The 22,150-nt window shown below is 37.7% G+C and overlaps 2 protein-coding genes across 4 annotated transcripts in view; both read left to right on the top strand.

Moving 5' to 3' along the window:
• Positions 1–8,122, top strand: part of LOC107555129 (T-lymphoma invasion and metastasis-inducing protein 1-like) — a 51,147-nt gene extending 43,025 nt beyond the window's left edge. Inside the window, exons 16-24 of the mRNA XM_016237829.1 lie at positions 3,780–4,007; positions 4,170–4,238; positions 4,400–4,525; positions 4,682–4,790; positions 5,233–5,412; positions 5,509–5,516; positions 5,598–5,629; positions 6,980–7,152; positions 7,468–8,122. Coding sequence (XP_016093315.1) covers positions 3,780–4,007; positions 4,170–4,238; positions 4,400–4,525; positions 4,682–4,790; positions 5,233–5,412; positions 5,509–5,516; positions 5,598–5,629; positions 6,980–7,152; positions 7,468–7,985 — 1,443 coding nt within the window. The 3' untranslated portion in view covers positions 7,986–8,122. The remainder of the gene's footprint in view (positions 1–3,779; positions 4,008–4,169; positions 4,239–4,399; positions 4,526–4,681; positions 4,791–5,232; positions 5,413–5,508; positions 5,517–5,597; positions 5,630–6,979; positions 7,153–7,467) is intronic.
• A 4,681-nt stretch (positions 8,123–12,803) lies between these two features.
• LOC107555187 (glutamate receptor ionotropic, kainate 1-like) overlaps positions 12,804–22,150 on the top strand; it is a 61,055-nt gene continuing 51,708 nt past the window's right edge. For all 3 annotated transcript variants that reach the window (XM_016237905.1, XM_016237906.1, XM_016237908.1), the window contains exon 1: positions 12,804–13,481. In XM_016237905.1, coding sequence (XP_016093391.1) covers positions 13,397–13,481 — 85 coding nt within the window. In that variant the 5' untranslated portion in view covers positions 12,804–13,396. The remainder of the gene's footprint in view (positions 13,482–22,150) is intronic.

Consider the following 22,150-nt stretch of genomic DNA (forward strand, 5'->3'; position numbering starts at 1 on the left):
CCCCCCCCCAATGTAGCATGCATTGTTACTGGAAAAAAAACTAATTTGAGTCTCTTAGGAGAAATATAAGATCCACATTATTGCTATTAAACCTGCTGGAACGCTTGCCCCAGAGAATTCTGTTGTAAGTGCATTAAGGTGCGGTCACATTTAATGTTGTTCCACAAATGTTCGCAGGTGAAATTCAGTCATTATAAAATAATAATCCACGCGAATGGGAATTTCGTGTAAGCCAGAGAAGTTCCCTGTGCATTTTTCTCAATGGGTTCAAGGTTCACACAAATTTGCCATGTTGACCAACATAAAGCTGCTTGGTTTCAAAGCAACTTCTGTGTGAGTTGTGCTTCATTCATTGCTACACTATGGACCTTTTTGTACCCATAAAATCTTACCAAAATTTTTTTAATGTGACTTTACATCAATAGGACAAATCCACCTAGAAAAGTAGTCCCTCCTCAGAAGAGTGATTTTACACCTTGTCTACAAGGGACATGAGCGACGTGACTAAAGGCAATAAAACTTATTATAAACAGTGATTCTGTCCTCCGTGTTTGTGGTGCAATGCAAACAATAAATCTCCGAAAGTAAACTGGTGCCTCGTTCTATTTATGGCATACTGACACGAAGGACAAATGATTTGTAATGGGCATTTTCCAGTGTAGACAGACTTTAGCTGTTGTGACGCAAGTGACAATGATCGTGTCCAGTGTAGACACAGTGTTAGAACATTTTACAGCAGCATGCAATTTCACATTATTTACATCATGAGATTCACGTTTCTGCTTGTAAACCTGCTGGAATGCTTGCCCCAGAGACTTCTATTGTGTGGCTACCTTTACAGTTGTTCAGTGAATTGTTGTGGGTGAAATCCAGTCATTTCATTGCAAATCCACGCAATCGATAGTGCAAAAAAAGTGCATGCAGATTTTGCAATGGGTTCAAATTGGTCACAAATTCGCCTCATAGACCAACAGAAAGCTGCTTGGTTCAAACCTGCTGGAACACTTGCCCCATAGATTTCCACTGTAAGTGCAATACTATACGTGTGTGTGGTGTGTTTTACAAAACAAGGGAAAAGTCCACATTTGTCCAAAACATTCCACAGATGTTGTCGATTAAGCTTAAATTATATTTAACCCAGAAAAACGATAGAGCTCATTACATTTATCTCCCTACATCGCTCCACCTCTCTTCAGGCTGTACTGACTGGTTAAGGCATGCTAGGGTGTGCGGGCTTTTTGTCAGTCCGTCACTGTTTATCAGTGAGGAATTCATACTGCTGGAAGCCCCATCTGTCCTCTGTTCCTCCTGTCTGTGTGAATCTGTTCCACTTCTTCCTGATCACTATCCTGAGCCTGAGCTCTTGCTGTAGTGCTGTGACATATGAGATGTGACACTGGGGTTTAAGATCTTCGGATTGGAATCTGTCGTTTTGGACCGGTTTGCATCGTTTAGGTGGATAATTGCTTTAAGGTATTTGGAAGCTAGAGGTTGCATATGAATGTGTATTGTGAAAGGTTTGTCTGTGATATCAAGAAAATGCATTACATTTCAGTAAGCAGTAGGGCTGGGTTTTGACACAAATTTCACGATTCAATTCGATTCTCATTCACAAGCTTTCGATTCGGTGTCAATTATTTTGGAGATATATATATATATCTATATCAGGAACACATGCCAAATTTTCTCAAGGAAAAAAGTTCTCTAAACTAATGCTGTAAAATATACATGAGAGTCCGTTGGTTCTATTACTATAATATTGAAGGTTAAAACTGACTGATTTTTTTTAGGCTTGAATTGCTCAAATTACACTTAATGAAATTTTATAATAAGTTACAATTATATAATATTTCTACTTCAATTAATTTTTATATAAACATTTAAATGGTGGCTGTCATAAAAATATAAATTAAACATCGAAGAACAGTAAAAGTTATAATGAATATATTATATGGTGCATATAATACGTGACATTGTTTACAAGCAATAATATTGAAGTCTTTGCGCGGCTGAAACACTGAGCGATTGCATGAGACCGGATACGGGTTGTAAAGTTGTACTCTTTTCTTTTTAACTTGCCTTCGGATGTTTAGTCATGTTTATTTTGTGCTGAAACTGGTATTAATGTGGAGGAGATGATCAGGTTACGTGCGCTACGTGCTGCCGCATCTGTTGAACTGAGGCGCTACAGCGATCTGTCACTCCACATTAACCGGTGCCAAAACGGCATTTATTGTTTGAATACTGCAATACAATGGACAGAATTTGAAATCGGAGACCTTGTTTTGTATTAAATGTACCAAAGCACAATGCTTATTGCGATATATTGGGTGGGAGGTGCACTTCAACTTTCCGTCCATTAACTGAACACAGGCTAGACTAATCGATTGTTGGGATTAAAGAATCGATATAATTTCTTAAAAATGTGAATCGATTAAAATGGAGATCTATATTTTGTTTTACCCAGCCCTAGTAAGCAGTGCAAGGGGAGGAGGTTTTTGGATGAAATTTGTGTGTATTGATGTGCGTTTATGAAAAACAAGGGTGTTTGAATGGTGGGAAGTTGAAGTAATCTTGGCTAAGGGCAGGGTGTACTCTTTTGAAAACTTGTTGACAAGTTCCTAGATGGAAAGTCCACCCAGTGCCAGATTTCCAAAAGAGACGAACCGTTCGGTACTAAATTACAACAGTCCTAACAGAGATCTGACATGGACCAAGTTATTTATCACATAGACGCTTGTAATTACACTTCAGCCAACAATTCATAAGGCATGATGTGCCTTGTCTTTGGAGTTCAGACAGAACATGAATGTGTGTGTTTGGAACTGGAAATGCATCTTTCTGAATCTTTAATAATAATAATAATAATTCCTTTTTATATAGTGCTTTTCAGGGCACTCAAATTGCTTTACATAGAAGGAGGGAATCTCCGCAACCACCACCAGTGTGCAGCATCCACCTAGAAAGATGATGCGACGGCAGCCATATTGCGCCAGAACACACACACCAGCTTACTGGTGGAGAGGAGACCGAGTGATGAAACCAATCAGCAGATATGGGAATAGTTAGAGGTCAATGGGTGAATTTGGCCAGGATGCCGGGGTTACACCCCTACTCTTTTTCGAAGGACATCCTGGGATTTTTAATGACCACAGAGAGCCAGGACCTCGGTTTAACGTCTCATCCGAAAGACGTGCTTTTTGTTAGTATAGTGTCCCACTACACTGGGGCGTTGGGACCCACACAGACCACAGGGTGAGCACCCCCCTTCTGGCCTCACTAGCACCCCAGCAGCAACCTAGTTTTCTCAGGAGGTCTCCCATCCAGGTACTGACCAGGCTCAACCCTGCTTGGCTTCAGTGGGCAACCAGTCTTGGGCTGCAGGGTGATATGGCTGCTGACAAAATGCTCCGAATACCTGTGTGGGTGTGTGCCTGTTGCTGGTGAACATTTTAGAGGCATGTGGGTTTTTTTTTTTTTTTTTTTTTTTTTTTTTTTTTTTTTTTTTTTTTTTTTTTTTTTTAGTTTTTAAAGTTTTGGGGTTTTTGTTGTGATTAATGTTTTTGTTTTATTTTATGTAAAGCACTTTGAATTACCATTGTGTATGAAATGTGCTATACAAATAAACTTGCCTTGCCTTGCCTAATGACATACTGTGGAAATTTGGAGCTGAATATGTTTTTATTTTATTTAATATGTTCAGGTTTTAAAAGTCATGGTGTTTTTCAGCCTTCAATTGCTCCTGGTGTTGAAATGGACATTTTTGTTTCTCTCCACAGAGTACAGAGCAGATGACTGCTTTCTGCCGCAACCTTCATGATATGAATTCCACAGAGGGACCCATTTCCTGTTCCTCGTTTTCCTCCACATCTTCTTCCTCTTCATCCTGTGTGCCCAGCCCCATCTCACCCCTGCCTGTTCCCTTTACCCCCCGCCAGCTCTCTGATGCTGATAAACTCCGTAAGGTCATCAGTGAGCTGGTGGACACTGAGAGGACCTATGTTAAGGTCAGTACTTGCTGTGCATTCAAAGAATTGTTTCCATTTTAACATGTTAGATTTGATCATGATAATCCTGCTGCATGAAAATCACTCCTGATTTACAACTTCTAATATAAAAGCTGTGCTGAAGTCAAACATGAATGAGTCTTTGACTCTCTCTGTCTACAGGACCTGAACATTTTGATAGAGCGCTACCTGAACCCCCTGCAGAAGGAGAGCTTCCTCTCACAGGATGAGGTGAGACACTCACCTCATCCGTTTTTTTTTAAATATTCATTTATTTATTTAGAAAATTGTATTAATTATATATTTGAAATATAAAGTTAATCATATAATTAACTTATGAAAATATTATTGATTTAAGATTTACGAATCTCTTATTCTCTTTACAATCATAGCTAGATGTGCTTTTTGGAAACTTGGCGGAGATGGTTGAGTTCCAAGTGGAGTTTCTGAAAACTCTGGAAGATGGAACCAGATTAGTTCCTGATTTAGACAAACTGGAGAGAGTGGATCAATTCAAGGTGCAGTTATATTAGTCTTTTTTTTATTATATGATTATGGATCATCTGAGATGCTAAATATGATTGGCACCATAACAAGGCCACTATTATCTCCTAATTGCATATTTAATAATGAATCTTTCAGTGTTTTCTAATTCATTGTCTTCTAACTTCCAGAAAGTTCTGTTTTCTCTTGGTGGATCCTTCCTGTACTATGCGGACCGTTTTAAGATCTACAGTGCATTTTGTGCCAGCCACACAAAGGTCCCAAAGGTCCTTACTAAAGGTAACACCATTGCACTATCACTGGACTGATTTAATAGCATTAGCAAATGCTATTAATTACCCCAAAGCATTTTTACTGAAGAATGATTACCCTTTTTAAGGGTCTACTGCAAAAAATTGTCATTTCCCAAGGCACTCAAGCTCTTTCGCTAATGTATTTTAATGAAGATGTTTCCTGTGAGAAGAGTGGATCTAGTTTTAACTCGACTGACTGATATTTTTGATTAAATGTGTTGGAGTATAAACTTTTCCTAAAATGTGAGTCTAACCTTCTGGCAGTTGAAAAAGCTAAGAAGTTGATTTACTCAAATGTTGGAGGTCTTTAACATGGTTTGAGTGTATTGAGTTAAGACCCCTGTCCAAGTTAAAGTCTAGTTTGTGGATGCAATCAATTTGAAATTCCTGTGCGATCCCATAATTTCTCCTTCACAATTTTGGTGCAGCTAAAACAGACCAAGAGTTCAAGGCGTTTCTGGCTGAGAGGAACCCAAGGCAACAGCACTCCTCCACGCTAGAGTCCTACCTGATCAAACCCATTCAGAGAGTCTTAAAATATCCACTACTCCTAAGGGAGCTTCACTCTCTCACCGACCCTGACAGTGAGGAGCATTACCACCTGGATGGTAAATATGGGGATTTAGATACTAATTGAGCATAATGTTAGACCATGGGTGGATCTATTTGTAGTGTAATATGATGCAGCTCCTCTTCTGAGCTAGATAAGCAGGTTTTGAAGAATTTTTAAAAAGACCACATCATTTGAAAACAAGATTTTGCTTACTCTTTTGAAATTTGCTTGCCCTTGCAGTTCACTCAGACTGTTTATCAGTGCTTGTCAGTGTAAACCTGTTAAATGATTAGTCAGCTGAGCTGTAAATCACAATATGGCTTAGTGGACTTTATCAAATTGCAGTTTAATTAAATGTGTGTGCTGCGTGTCTCAGAGTGAAGCACGTCACTGTTGATTTACACCCGAGCAGTTCATGACCCAGTGTTATCAATGTCTCAGAGTGGCTCGGTTCATTTTGCATCTACTCTGAGTTTGGGTAACTTATAACATGCATTTGGGAACACCATCAAACATCTTGCTAAACTTGTCATGAGAAGCACTGTCAGAAGCTTTAAAGGTCCTTGCGGTTTTCCTCCAAATTAAATGGCTTGATGGTTAAATGTTCGAAAATGCAGTAATTAAGACAACCATAAATATCAGTATCGTAACTGTACAGATGCATTCTAAAATATATATATTTTTTCTTTAATACCAAAATATTACAATAGTAATTTATTCTATTTTTTATAGAGGTCATTTGCACACATTCTTACAAACTACAGTAACACAATTGTAATGGGGATGTAGTTCTAAAGGTGAAATGCTCCAAAAAAAAACTTCTTTGTGTAAAATGTTTTGTTTGAAAAGAGTGTCTTATCCTTCTGGCTAATATTGGCTTGACACAACCAACATGCTAATCTACTATTTAAGCTTATTCGTCTTCTGCTGCTTCTGAGATCAAATTTCTAACAGTAACTTGTCCTAGAGTTTTTAAGAAATGTGCTAGAAACATGTTAACATTGTAAAAATGTGTTAGCATTGTGCTGCAAGCTAGCAATGTACTAAAATATGTTAATAATGAGCTAAAACATGCTAACAATACTGCAACATGTTTAAAAGATGTTAGCATCATGCTAAAATGTTAGCCACATACTAAAGCAATGTTAGCAACATACTAAAACAATGTTAGCAACATGTTTAATCATGCTATTGCTGGCTTTTTTTTTTCACTGCGTCAAACTTTTAAACTTTTTTTTTCTTTTTTTCTTTTTTTTTAAACCTTCAGATAACTTCTAAGTTTGTCCTTAACTTTTGTAGCTTATATAATTCAGTAGCATTCATATATTTAAGTGTGGCAGTAAAACAGTATATTTCTATTCTGTTCCTCAGTAAAAGATTTGAATTTATAATTTTTTTTTTTAGCTCTCCAGAGAGAAAAAAAGACTTCCTGAAGACGGTTCATTCTATCCTGAGGTTTTCTTTTTTCTTTTTTTTTAAACCTTCAGATAACTTCTAAGTTTGTCCTTAACTTTTGTAGCTTATATAATTCAGTAGCATTCATATATTTAAGTGTGGCAGTAAAACAGTATATTTCTATTCTGTTCCTCAGTAAAAGATTTGAATTTATAATTTTTTTTTAGCTCTCCAGAGAGTAAAAAAGACTTCCTGAAGACGGTTCATTCTATCCTGAGGGACAAACAACGTCGTCAGTTAATGAAAACTGAGAGTTTACCTCCAAATCAGCAGTATATTCCCTTCGGAGGAAAGCGGCTTTGTGCGCTAAAGGGTTCACGACCCACTATGAACAGAGCGGGTATGTTGGGGACATCTGACACAAATTGAACATTGATTACTTTTTTCTGCAACACTTCCCTTCTCTCTGCTCGTCTCCCTAGATCTCTGCTAACTCTCCCACTGTGTTGCTTTCCATCTTTCTCTAGTTACCATGATTAAAGCAGTAGTTTTATTTTTATTTTTTTTACAGGCTTTTAGGGTGATTTATTATGTAACAAATTTAAATCCTAGTGTTCACCAGACAATATTGCTGCTTTCTTTCCTAAAGGAGAAAACTAAATGGGGAAAAAAACAGGATAGTTAACATTCATGCTATCTCTTTCTTCTCTTCCAGTTTCAGCCCCATCTCGAACCCTCGGCCGCCGGAAGCTGATCCGTAATCGTTTCACCATAGACACGAGTGTGATTTTCGATGACGGCTCGTCCCAGGACCTGTCACCCATCACCCCGACAGAGCCCCCGCTGTCTTCGCTCCAGAAGCCCCAGCAGGCCATCCGAGAGACGGATCGCTGGGTGGAGGATCAGTTTGACCTACAGCACTACGAAAACCAGGATGACGTGAAGGAGACCGACATCCTCAGCGACGACGATGAGTACTGCCAATCCGTCCGGGGCCCTTCCTCTGATCCGAGTCTGGAGGAGTCTTTAGAGGCCCTCTCAGTGGAAGGAGACGAAGACAAGGGTCTCAATGGACTTTCGGAGGACAAACCTCCAACATCCCACGCCCCCCTGAAGCTTACCCTCCTGAGAAAGCAGTGTGCGGTGGAGGGTGTCGCTTCTGAGAGGGACTGTGAGGTTATCTGGGTTCGCAGGGACGATTTAAAAAACGGCTGCAACAGCGACATCTTCTGAGCGAAGAGTGTGACGTTTTGTTTTATAGACTTGTGGGAGAATAAGGCAGAAAGCTACTGAGTCCAAGCCTTCACAGACACGATGCACTGACAATCCTACTGAAAGCCAGAACTGAAGAACTTGCACCATTAAAAAAATAACTTCTTGATGTTTCAAGCTACTCCACCCTAATATCAATGCAGACTTCCTGCCATTTAAGTCCAGACATCACAAGGAGCATTTAAAGAAGCCAACTGTACAGCCAATGTATTTATAGAGGCTTCATACTGACAGACAGGCAGCTACATATTGTTTCAGTTGATCTTGTTGTATTTTCATTGTCGTTTTGTTTCAAACACAAGATCGTGGTCGATCTGTTCAGTTGTGCTTCAGATACTCCTTTTTATTCAGGGATTTGTGACTTGATGCTTCGTATAACCTCACTAGTTGTAATGGCTACATGCAGCAGCGTTCCCCGAAAATGTCATGACAGTCAGGCTAGCTATTTAATGCCATTTCTGTTACAAACCCAAGTTCCTCGCTTGCTGTCTTTGTTCCCTTTTGTTCATAGGTCACCAGCAACCCAGTATTAACAATCACTGTTCACTGAACACGTGCGCGCACACAGAAAAATGATGCTCTACTTGAATATGGTAGAAAGAACTGCAATGGAAATTTTTTTTTTTTTTTTTTATTGGTTAGGAAATCAAACTACCCATAATCCTCGCTCAGCGGGCTTTGGTGTGCTTGTGAATGCAACAGAGACATTTAGGTTCATAAATAAGGAATTTAATTCAAAGCGCCCCTACAAAATGATAAATGTAGCAGATTTGTCCAGTTCATACTGAATTTGTTTCTGTGAGAATTAGATTTTTGAAGAGCTTGGGTCTTTTATGGCATTTTGTACAAGATAAAAACGCACACGTTACACCCGGCATGTGTATTTTAAAATAAGAGATGCCCTTCCACCAAAAACAATCACTGCACCTTTAGCCATGAATCCCATTAAGTGAAACTGGCTGTATTTAAGACAAATGTGTAAACTCCTTGCTTTTACCCTCTGACTTTTTGAGACGGTGTATGTTCATACTGTGGAAATGATTAACCTAAAATTAAATTTTCCTAATTTATATTTGCAATTTTATCCAAATAACTTTTGTACTTGGTCTGTTCTTTGTCAACACGGCGGCCATTTGCCATGTTTTAAATAAAGTTTGGTGTGATTTTTTTTTTTTTTTTTAAGCAGTGGCTTTTTTTTTTAAAAATAAATTAAGCAGATGATGACTCTGAAACATACAAAACAAACTGAAAATGCTTCTGGATTCATGTAATTTGTTTGTACTGAAAGTTGATTGTGAAAATTTGACTCCCCTGCTTCTGATTGGTTTATTTAGTGCGGCTGCTGCTACCTGATTGGTCCCTATCACTAAAGCCCACCCTACACCTAATCTTAGTCTTCATAGGGAGAAACAGGGGAATCATAATCTCACTCAGATTTTGTTACCACACTGAAAAATTAATGAAAACGTATTTGTCCTATCGAGTATAACCAGAAGGTGGCAGTGAAGCTGCACAAACTACCTGACAACAAACTGACGTTTTTTCATAAAAATACATCAGTAATGGCTTTAAGGAGCACAAAACAGAAGGTTTACAATACCCTTTCTGCACTTTCCACCTGCAGAAGTGATACAAATTAGTCCTATTTAATGGGCACTGAATCAGTGTCAGCATTTTCTCTATTCTCCTCTCATGCGGTTTGTTTTTGTTCTTCTATGAGGCACCAGTGTGTTCAAGCGAAGTAGTTGCTGTTCTTGATACATTGTTATATCAAGCTTGAATCATCAGCTGTTCTTTTTCTGGCATAATATTCAGTTTTTCCACATCTTCTTAGGCTAGTTTCTAAAATGTATATATTTCAGTTATCCACATATTAGGCTAATTCTTACATTTATCTACATATACTAATATTCAAATTAGTAATGGTGTACAATGCATTTATTGTGTACAGGTTTTTTACATAATACATTTAAAAACCCTACCTGCACCTAATTAATGTAATTCCATCTGTTATTGAAGTACTGACCCCTTAAAGCCTAACCATACCATGAAACCTGAAAACCATGAAACTAGCCCACTCGCAACATAAGTACACTGTATCTAACATTTCTTTTCTTTTTTTGATGTAATGCATAGTAGTTGAAGACACCTTATATAAAGTGGGAGCCATATCAGTTTTGTCTTTAGATTTATAAAACGGTTCTGGGGCACTGAATCAGTGTCAGCATTTTCTCTATTCTCCTCTCATGCGGTTTGTTTTTGTTCTTCTATGAGGCACCAGTGTGTTCAAGCGAAGTAGTTGCTGTTCTTGATGCATTGTTATATCAAGCTTGAATCATCAGCTGTTCTTTTTCTGGCATAATATTCAGTTTTTCCACATCTTCTTAGGCTAGTTTCTAAAATTTATAAATTTCAGTTATCCACATATTAGGCTAATTACATTTATCTACATATACTAATATTCAAATTAGTAATGGTGTACAATGCATTTATTGTGTACATGTTTTTTACATAATACATTTAAAAACCCTACCTGCACCTAATTAATGTAATTCCATCTGTTATTGAAGTACTGACCCCTTAAAGCCTAACCATACCATGAAACCTGAAAACCATGAAACTAGCCCACTCGCAACATAAGTACACTGTATCTAACATTTCTTTTCTTTTTTTGATGTAATGCATAGTAGTTGAAGACACCTTATATAAAGTGGGAGCCATATCAGTTTTGTCTTTAGATTTATAAAACAGTTCTGAACATTATAGATGTACTATAGATTTTGAACACATTTTCAAGTTCATATAGATCCATTGGGAAGCAGTTTAAAGATCAAGTGCACCAAAGCATGATTTTCTGCTCTGCTGTTGAGAAACCTATTTTGATTTAGAAAATGAAACCCTATTTACAGTGTTTACTGTAAATACAACACTCATAACCAGTTTGTCATTGAATGAAAAATAAATAGGATGTGCCATTTGCTGAATAGCACATCAAGTAGCTGTCAGACCACGAGAGCCTGAGGGAAGAAGAATGTTACCAAAACAACAAACTAAGGGACAGTTGTCCCACACAATAACATTAATTTTGTAAATGTATGCTTATTAAAAACTTTTCTAACACTCTCAGGGCCCTTATCAGTCCTGCTCTGATTCCATGCATTGTCTTGAAGACATGTTATCCACCATCAAGTAAGTACAATGAGTTTTAAATGACATTTAATAAGCTAATCTATTGAATGTGCTGGAATTATGTTGTTTTGACTGGGTAGTTAGATTTCCTGATCATTGAACTGCTTGGTTATGGGTTGCGTGATGATTTGTTGTGGTCGATCTGCTTTATGGATTGTGATTTTTTTTGCCTCTTAAAACATTTCTATTCTGTCCACACACTTCTGCCTGCTGACTAGTCAATTTTGATGAATAATAGATAATAAATGTGTCAATAAATGCACTCAGGTGAAGATGTGACCATGCATTATTTGAAATGCTCCAGGATTGAAACTGAAATTCTACTTTACTTCTTTCCTACCAGCCACAGTTGATCATCAATGTTAGCTTCACCCTTGCAGACACCATCAACAGAGGGTTGGAAAAGAGCTTTGAGAAGAAGAAATAATGGATGAATTGCTTAATCAAACAGATGAGGAGAGGAAGAATCCTATGTGTTGATATAGTAGCTTTGATTTGGGTTTTTTGGGCTTTCTCTGTGTAGTCGTGATCACAGGGTTACCGAGGTGGAAACTCACTGTACTCTCTGAAACATGGGCAGAATATGAAGGGCTTTGGACTAAATATTCTTTTACCCATGATACCAGTTCATTAACATGCAAAGCCTATTTAGATCCAGCCCTGTGGTCAGCTTGTTACTTTGTAACTCTCTCTTTGGTTCTGGCTGTGGTTGCATGGATCAGTTCACTCATGAGCATTCATCCCAACGGTGCCAGGCGCTGCCTGATAGGAGCAGCCTGCTTGCACCTGCTCGCTTCACTCACTACTCTCATCCCTGTGTCCTGGATAGAACTCAGTATCTTCCATGCCGATCATGGTCTAAGCTCCATTCGGTTCCACATGGGGGAGGCTCTTTGTAGGCTGGCTGGCCTCGTGTTTGCTATGTACAGCCGGGATGTTGCAGTGCCGTTCTGGGCCCCTTGACAGGGCAGGAGAAGAAACAAGCATCGCTGAGACCTCCAGCCTCAGTGACATCAGTTAGGATACACTGTTTAGCTCAGCCAGCCTATACTCTTATGCAAAGGCATGCATCAGTGAATTCAAATGGTTGCGTTGGTAACAGTATGGATTGTCTTTTTTAATTGACTTATAAATTAGTAAAATAAAAACGGACAGGATAATTCAATATGTATTTAATTTAGTCAAATAAATAACTTTTTTTTTTTTTTTTAATCTCCTGCTTCATTCTTTTCTGTTACAAGATTTGTCCAACAGGTGGCGTTGTGTGCCACCATTTGGCAAAAAGCAAGCTTTTTAATTCACTTTGGCGTTCGTACATCCGATTCCATTTTTCGAATCGGTTCGTTCCCATGAACAGGGCCAAATTCAGCCGAGTCCTACCTTACAGTAAAAGTGTTTTTTTCAGAATTTTTATTTTTTATTTTTGGGTAATTTCTGCTTTTCACTCTATTTTAATAACATTAATAATTATGTATTCCATCTTTCACAATATTACTGCTAAACAAAGTTATCATTTGCAACGCTTTGCGAATCATTTCGACCGAGTCAATGAAGAATCGGTTCAAAAGAACATTTCGTGCGAACAAGACATCGTCACTGTCTCTGTGGACTCTCCCGTGCACACATATATTTTGAACATGAACTAATAACGAGCAATTATCTCATTTCCTATGACAGCATTCATCTCAGTGTGCCTAAAACGGATTATGACATTTTACTGAATATGTGACTAGTTTGAAAAGAAAAAATGGAAATAGAAATAGAAACAGAACACTAAAACAATTTAAGACCCTGCAAACTTATCTTCAATCTGTGAGAAATTTTAAAAATGAAGATAACGTCCTGAAGAAATCCTGCGTCTGGATCATGAGTCGGTCAGTGGCACGCGCTCTTGACGATCCTCGCGGTGCGCGTGCTGTGTGCTACAAGTATTTGCAGCGATGAACAAAGGATATCAGCACAAAATCTTACCTGAAATATCTTGAAGAGTCCGTTACATCGTGGATTTTCGGGAAGGGATGACAACGTGTTGTTTTTGAGGCAATAACTGGCTTTTTCGAGAAGCTGTTTCCATTGCGCGCGATGGGAGGTGAATGGAAGTTGATGAGCGCGCGCTGTGGTTCCTTAAATCCAGTTTTATGACATGAAGTTTTTTATTTTTTACCTCTTTTGATTACAGAGCCATGGAGAAGCGCAAAAGACTGTTATTTTTCCTTTTTTACTTGATGTCAAAGTTTTACCTTAGTGAGCAGCAGGTCTTACGAATTGGTAAGTGATGTTCTATCATGACTCGTTCATTGTCACCTGCAGTTATTGTTCATTCATAAACTTGAAATGTTCAGCATCGAGGGTCTGTGTTGTCACGTCACCGTTCTTTAATCGACTTGAGGAAGTGTTATTGCTTGTTTCAAATAGACCATCTATCTAAATGCATTCAGTTTATTTGTCGTATCTGCAGATCCATGCAGAATATAGTCTGCATATTCCCTTAAATGATCAGCATTGTCATTGATATAGCTACTATAATAATCTATTTTGTTACAGGAGTCAAACTAAGAAAGCTAAAACTTTCTCAAAATGGGATGAAATCATTAACAAAGTTCTGTCACTTGTTCTGTTTGTGATGATTTGATCTTTCTTTACATAAGAAGTCTAGTTGGCAGGTCATCGTGAAAGTAAACAAACAATAAATACATTTCTCATTTAATATTAAACCATCAGCATTATCATCACCAAAATGAGATTTGATAGATTTGATCACTGCTGTCCTCTGTGTGTTATTGAGATAAAGCATCCTGTAGTCACACAGAGGACAGTAGAGTCTGATGATTGCAGCTGTCTGACTTTGCCATCACGGTAAATCCCCAAAGCAGTTTTAACAACCTACATTAATCCTCTTTCCTTCCCAAGACTGATTTGATGTTCCTCTCCAAATGATGGGACTTTAGTTGAAACAGAAAGCTTGGCGTATTGCTTCTGTGGGATGGATTGTGAAATGGAGTTTGAAATACTAATAGTATAAATAGTTTATATGGACATGCATCATCCATCCATAAATAAACTAAATGATGAAATTATCTACATTCAAGTTTACTGTATAGATCTACTCTTAATGTGGGCCATTTTTCCTGGAAGTTGTGTATAGAGCAGAATGAAAGAGTAGGCTACTTTACCCCCATATGTAACCTCCTATGCCCTATTGATTCCACAGGTATGTCATCAGTTCTGTCCCTGAGGAGACTTGTTTTGACCACACTATATGTGGACCCTTTTTATCGGAGACATTTGTCAAAGTTTATCAGATATTGCTGGTTTACAGATGTTCTGTCGTCCTGAACACAGTGATCTGTCTTTAAGATGGATGTGTGTTGGAGCAACGAATCGTATTATTAGATAAACTCACACCCTTGCACATACACATGGATTTGGTAGGGCATTGTATATCAGGCTGGAGATACAGGAGACTGTCCCAATGTGCTCTTGAAAATATAGGTGCACCCAACTGCCATCTGTCATCTGAATGATTGGCATCTAAAAAAGTGCAGGTTGCTGGAGACATACAGTGATGGTGCATGGGCTTAGTTTGCATAACAGTGAGCCGTAATAGATACACTGACATTCCTCAGCTTTTCACAAATGTTCACGTCAACATTGCTTGACAGGATACAGCTAGTGCTTCTTTTTTACAGATGATGGGCAAAGAATGAACTAAAAATAGATGTTAAATGATACAGAAGGAAACAAGATTTGCAAGGTTTGCTTTTTGAAACTACTCGGTTTAATTTTCAGTGACTAAATTAATTGTACAGACCATTTTTAGGGATGTAAACAATAACAATCTAACGCAACGGTCCTAATGCATTTTTGGTTTTACACTGTTAAAAACATGTTATGACAGCCGTGTTAATGTTTTGGAACAGGAAGCTATAAATAGTAAATAAATAGTATTTCTTAAAAAAAACATAATTACATGACATAATTAAAGCTGTTTTAATTTACCTGGAGTGGGTCTGTCCCAAGATAGCCGCCATATTGAGATCACATGACCAGCTGAATACGGCGTGCTTTATTTATGTAACCCATATTTTATGAGACACTTTTGGTAACTGAATTAATTTTTCATCATTAAACGTTTTACACATCAAGAAATGAAAATTAATTTTTTTAAAATATAACTTTATATATAAAAAAAAAATATCAGTGATATAATAAAAGCTCATTTAATTTACATGGAGCGGGTCTGTCACATGGTACCCTCCATTTTGAGATCACATGATCAGCAGAATACTATTTGCTTTATCTAGCTGACCCCAATATTATCAGATACTTTCGATCACTGAATAAATTATGGCTTTATCATGGCTTTAATTAAATAATCACATTTCTACAATGGCACATTTTCATAATGCCACATCCACGCCAGTGAGTCCAAAACGCCTGCCAGCAAGTAAGTGGTTTGATACAGCCATCTACGAGTTCCTATCAGCATGAAGGGGAAAAAACTCAATTACTCGTCTACTCCGAAAATTAAATCATAAATGTGTCCTATATAGGATGTCTGCTGATGCCATTTATCATCCTACTAGCTACTAGATCAGATTTTGTGACCGTATGGCAGCAGTTTTGTTAGTGTCTGGCTTTGGTCCAACATTCTTGTTTAAAATCTCTATAAATCTTATCATTTTTGTCCAATTCTGCACAAATGACTGTTTTTAAAATCTTAGAGAATATTTTGTTGTGATATAGACTAGAGCTGCATCAGCTCATTCCTGTGAGTGGTTTAAAATAATCTCTGGGCTCTGGAGGTATCACAGTGTTGACTGAGGGAATGTGCAGTGCTGGTGGAAGTATTTCTCAGGCTATGAGGGGAAATTAATCCTTTTAGATTTGGATCCATTTGGCCTCAGATGTACGTTCAGCACTGTGAAATGGCACTGCTCTTTGACCGTCAGCAGAATTTCCCTAAAAGTCTGTACGGACATGGTGAATTAGGAAAATTCACATCTTTTTGATCACTCTACGAAGTATTTGTCAAATAATTAACGATTAATGTAGGTTGTAAACATTTACATCCGAGCATAATCACTTTTATTGAGCCTCTTATAGATTGAGCTTGAAATAACAATAACTGAAATTTGAGCATTTAGAATGAGCCCCATGAGAAAATCAAAGGGTTCGATCGCAGTGATGGAGAGAATGGAGAATAGCTAATGTCTCTGGCTCTTTCTCTGCGAGAGCATTGGTATGCATGCTGACTCCTTATCCCTTTGTGTTTTCAGAAGGGATGTGTTTGAACAAGATTTCATGAATTTGAATGAGAAGGAAGGTTTTTTCTTTGATGGTGCATTTGGCCTGTGTGTTTGCAGAAATGATTGTGATGTCTTTATGAGGAGTGTGTGGAGTACATCATAGACAGTGACAGAAATGTTGAAAAGAAGAACAGAGAGAGAGAAAGACAAAGACTGTGTCCGAGATTACCTGAGTATTCAGCAGTCACTTGTGTGCAGGTTTGTGTATGTGTCTGTACGTGTGTGTGCATGCTTGCATTTGTTGTTGTGGGCATTTGTGCATTAGAAAGGTTCTAGACTCATGTGTACATTACATTTATTCATTTATCAGATGCGTTTATCCAAATGTACTTATATTTCATCATGAGCTACAATATTTGCAGCGAAGTATTGAAGATTCCAGTCATTTAAGTAGAAATTTTCTGTTTTATTTTCTGTGGAGTCGATCACTCCCTTATGGGCGCTGCCATGTCAAGATCATTAGCCGTGTCATGTAATTAGCAAGTTACTAATCATACTTTATATAGTGCTTTCAAAAAACTAAACAAAACAAGCAAACCAAGTGGAAAAATGAAATATCCAAAAAACAAACCATAACACACAAAATGCCACTGTGTTCATCCAAGATCCAGTCGTGACATCAAGACAGCTAACAGTCACAGTGCAATGCAGCTTGAAATAGAAGTAAACAGACAAAAAGGATAAAAAAAGATAAACAAACCGTTTCATTTAGCGGTTAGTAAACAAACTCCATGCATCCAGGCCATCAGGTGTCCACAACTGTGATGAAGAAGAGCCAGAGAAATGTGAACAAAAACTAAACTTGAACTCACTGTGATTAATTATATTTGTTTGACTCAAATTTGAATAATTACATTGAGTGGAGCAAAGGGAAACTCATCATCAACATTAAATATTGATTTTAATCATACAACAGTACATTATATTAATCAGCCACGTTCTACCCTCTGCATTTGTGAAATATTTTCTTTTATAAACTGTTGCCAAAAAAGTGGATGCTGGATAAAAAACTTTACACATCCACCCTGAGCATTCGGTTTGTTCTTACTGTAATGTTTCATCCTAGGACTGATCACTGAATGAAGCATTCTGTCTGGATAAGAGCAGAGCGACTGATGACAATGATGTATTGTTAGAGCTGACAGATATGTAACACTGAATAGCATCAACCGAACATCTCCTGGAATGATCCAGGGGAAATTTGAAAAACAGTACCACAGAGAAAAGTTTGAGATCCTTCATGGAATTACAAGGTCAAATGCACTTTAGAAGACTCAAAAAAGTCACCAAACATTGATGCATACTTATTGTGTGCCAAAAGACTTGGGCTACTTCCAAATACACTACTTCCCTGCTATGTAGTAGACGAAAAAGAGTATGTGAAAAAAAAGTATGTCTGAATCTACAGTATTCAGGGAAAAGAGCCTGGATGTAGAGGTCTGCGCAGGACTGTTTTTTTAGTCCTGCTCACGCAAGGTTATATTCCGCACCCACCCGCTCCCACTATATATTCACTCTTTGTTCACCCGCTGTCCACGTGGAATAATTTTCTTCCAGACCCAACCGTTCCCACTAAATTTAGATCTCGTTTCCAGAATCTCACATTTAAATTTCCGTTACTGAAAGAAAGAGAGATAGGTTAACAAATAAAAGTGTAGTCTGCACAAAATTGTATGTCATTTTATTCGTCTTGTCAAGAGCCTTGAATTTATTGACTTTGACTTGAATTTATATAAATTATATTAAGACACAAAATTCGTTTAATACTTTATGCAACACAGTAGGAAAAATGTGTCAGAGAAAATAAAAATGTTGTAGGCTACAAAAATTGTATTTCTTATTTTTATTCATCTTGTCAGGATACAATTTGTTTAACATTTACAACACAATAGCAAAAAAGTGTCGCAGAGAGAAAAAAAATAATGTAGGTTGTACAAAAATAGCCTATTAGCTTTTTTTTTTTTTTCATTTTTTTATCTGACATTTTTCTGTTAACACAGTAGGAAAAGTGTCGCAGAGAAAAATAAATAAATACGACATCTGTCATTCAAAATTATAGGCCAAGCAAAATATAAACAAAACCGAGTTGAACGTCCTTCAAGGAAATGCAGGACACTTTGCTCCATCCTTATTCTACTCTGTCACTCATCGACAACCTGCCTGTTGTGTCTGAGGGCCGTATATTTCCCACCGGCGGTACAGCCTGCTCTGAGCATCGTTATGCACATGCTGCGCACAGACCCCGCAAATAAAACATGTGACGCAGAAAGCATGTGTGCAGCGCGTGCATAACAGTCCGAGTGAAGGTTGTACCGGTGGTCAATAAGAATAAAGCGCAGATATGCTGTTCTGAATGGTCGGGAACGGGATATTGTTAGACCGCCCACTCCCGTTCAAATTACACCAGTTACCGACCGCTACCGCGTTTTATTCGGGAATTTAATTCCGCAGCACAAAAAATCTGGTCAGGTCCCACGGGAGAGCCGCGGGAATGCAGACCTCTACCTGGATGACCTACTATTTCCAGTGAGATTCTGAATTGTGCATCCAATGGACACTTCACTATCCCATGAGACTACAGGAGAGGAGTTGTGAATAGTATTGAAGCAACACAACTGATGTTGTAGGTCACATGAATATGACAACATGACGAATATAAGTATGTCAGGATTGCATACATGCTGCACACATTCACACTATATGGAACTTTTTTAACGGTGACAAAGTACGTGTCAAGGTACTCAGAGACAACAGAAGCAAAAAAAAAAATGTGGGTGGGTCCCAGATTTTTTTTTTTACTGGAGTAGATTTTAATTAAGCCTTTTAATTAAACAATTGCTTTTATAGCCTAAAACGGTTATCACATACCTGGCAAGTTTTCCCAAAAATTAACAGCAGCAAAAGTCTAGTTGTTTTGAACAAAAAATTATGAACATTCACTTAAATACCAGTTTGTTTAGTGACAGTATGTGAGCACACAGCCAGATCCACCTGAGCAGCAGATATGCTAAAAATGCTTTGTTTAACTCACTCGCAGGAGTGCAGTAGGCTCGAGTTGTGAAAATATGGAATGGAGTTTAGTTTATATGGACTCTGAATGGAGGGAATGAATTTGAGGTAGCAGCATGGAAGTCAAGGCTATAGCTAAATCACAGAATGGAGTTTAATTTATTAGGGCATTCCTCAGTTGGAATGGATTTGACTGGCGGCGCTCTGAAAAGTGAACAGACATATGCACTAAATTAGAGACGGTAAAAGTGAGTGGGTCCAGTATCATTGGTTTTAAAAAATGGGTGGGTCTTGTCCCACCCACATACAATGGTTCCGACGCCCATGTTCAGAGAGAATGTGTTTTTGGACATGGTGTCACTTTTAGTGCCATTTAGTTTTTATTTCATATATCAGGGTTTAATCTTCTAAAGTTCATTGAGCTTAATAATTGGGGGAAAAAATGAAGCCACTTAAAGACCAAGAGCATTTCAGGGCTGTGTTCAGACATAATCTCCAAAAGGCCTTTGAGATGTTAATTTTGGTAAAATGTTAAAGAAATGCTGAAATCTTTTGACTATAATTGCACACATTCTTCATTAAGGTATATATTACAGCTATTAGCTAAAACGCCAATATTTTATGAATGAAAAGGCCTGCTGTTTCCTTCATCATCCAGTTCCTAGGGTAGGGAAAATGAGAATGCATAAAATGTGCAAGAATGTGAAAGAGGCACAAAGACCTTGTGAGCTAAAAAAGAAAAAAAGACAATGCATCCAGAAGCACAGTCTGGGAATAGTGACAATTACCCATATTTCAGCTAATTTACATCCATTTAAATGTGAAAACTGCCTAACCTCTGTACCATTGTTATTTATGTGTGCAGAATTTTAATGAAAGCAAAAATCTGAAGCAAGTATTTCCACTCAAGCATTTGTTGACAGTCAAATTAGGCCTTTAAAAGTTGCTTCCTTGTTTAGTCTTTATACTGTGATATCTGTGGTCTGCACTGTGTTGTCTATTGCAGGGGTTTTCAAACTGGGGTCCATGGAAAACTTTAGAGATAAAGTGTAAAAAAAATAGTAACAAAATAAATTATTAAAAATAATATTAAACTAAACAAATACAATAACTGATTAAGGTAAATAAAAATATTAAATGGATTAAAATAAAAAATTAATGAATGATAAAAATGATTAAAATAAATAATAGGCTACATCTAACAGAAGGGTACTTTAATAAGTAGAAAAAAGTAATAATATATAATAAGTAGTAATAATAATAATAACGAAGAAAATGTAATAGAAAGTAAATATTTCCAAATATTATTTTACACATAGCCTATTTATAATATTAATTTGTACAGTATAAACGTGGTCTTTATGTGGTACATCGTGCATATTTGGGCATCTATAAAATTGAAATCCTGGCCTATAGCAGCAGCTTCTACTTGTAGTCCATAATTTTTGCTAAGCACTTGAGTTTGTGTTGTCTGCTAAAGCATGCTTAGCACTTGCTAGGACCAGCGCTGGGAGTCTTTGAACTGTCTGCTGATCAAAGCCAGAGAGGAGGCATTGCATACTGTATTCTGCGTATGTCACCTGTCACCCACACAGGTTCTGGGAGGAGATAGGACATCTTCTACATTAAACTTACATCAACTGCAAAAATTTTCAGCTGTTGTGGAGGATGTGCTGTATACTGTCTGCCAGACTATAGACTGAACTAGGGTAGTGATAAAATATTGATAAAACAGCTAATAATCGATAATGAATATAATCAATAACGAGTTTCACGATTGATTATCTGTGCACTGAGAAGCTCCATCAGTAATGTTACATTAAAGTAGCGGAAAACGCATTTCAGCGGAAAACACATGAAAAAAATGCCTGAAATCACAGAGAGAGCTGCTGCGGGGAAAATGTACAATCCAAAGTGCCAAAAGCAGGTGATCATTTTAATAAACCTTCAAAGATGCTCATAAGTAGTTTCATGGGTTGTTGCTCTGTCAGGTGCATGTTCTGTTTTATGTGCCAGAGAGGTGTTTTCCTTAGCGCAAAACTTACTTTTGACAGTCACATTCTTATCTGTAACTCATAAATTCATGCAAGTGTTTCCATTTTGCAAAAAAGGCTTGTCTTAATGTCAGTCGCCATTAAACTTCAGAAAATGAGCTTCCTTCCGCACATGGGCGTCAAATAGATGAAGCGTAATGAAGAAAGCAACGAAATACATTTGATGAAATATTTGATGCTGGGTTTTAAATTTAAAGGGGTCATATGATGCGATTAAAATTTTTCCTTTCTCTTTGGAGTGTTACATGCTCTTGGTGCATAAAGAAGATCTGTAAAGTTGCAAAGACTAAAGTCTCAAATCCAAAGAGATATTCTTTATAAAAGAGAGTCGACCACGGCTACCTAAAACAGCTCGTTCTAACACGCCCCCACATGTCTACGTCACGATGTGGGATTTGCATAACGCCGCCCAAATGTTTACGCAAAGAAAGAAGGCATAACTGTTTTTCTCGCTGTAGTATTGTTGTTGCCGCCGCCGCCATGTCGTGAAGGCGCTGTGTGTTTCGTTTCGAAAGCAAAACTACTTTGTTTGGTCTTCCAAAAGAGGATGATATCCGCTTCGTCA

This window comes from Sinocyclocheilus grahami, unplaced genomic scaffold (genome assembly GCF_001515645.1).
Source record: "Sinocyclocheilus grahami isolate Dianchi unplaced genomic scaffold, SAMN03320097.WGS_v1.1 scaffold526.1, whole genome shotgun sequence".
Classification (NCBI taxonomy): Eukaryota; Metazoa; Chordata; class Actinopteri; order Cypriniformes; family Cyprinidae; genus Sinocyclocheilus; species Sinocyclocheilus grahami.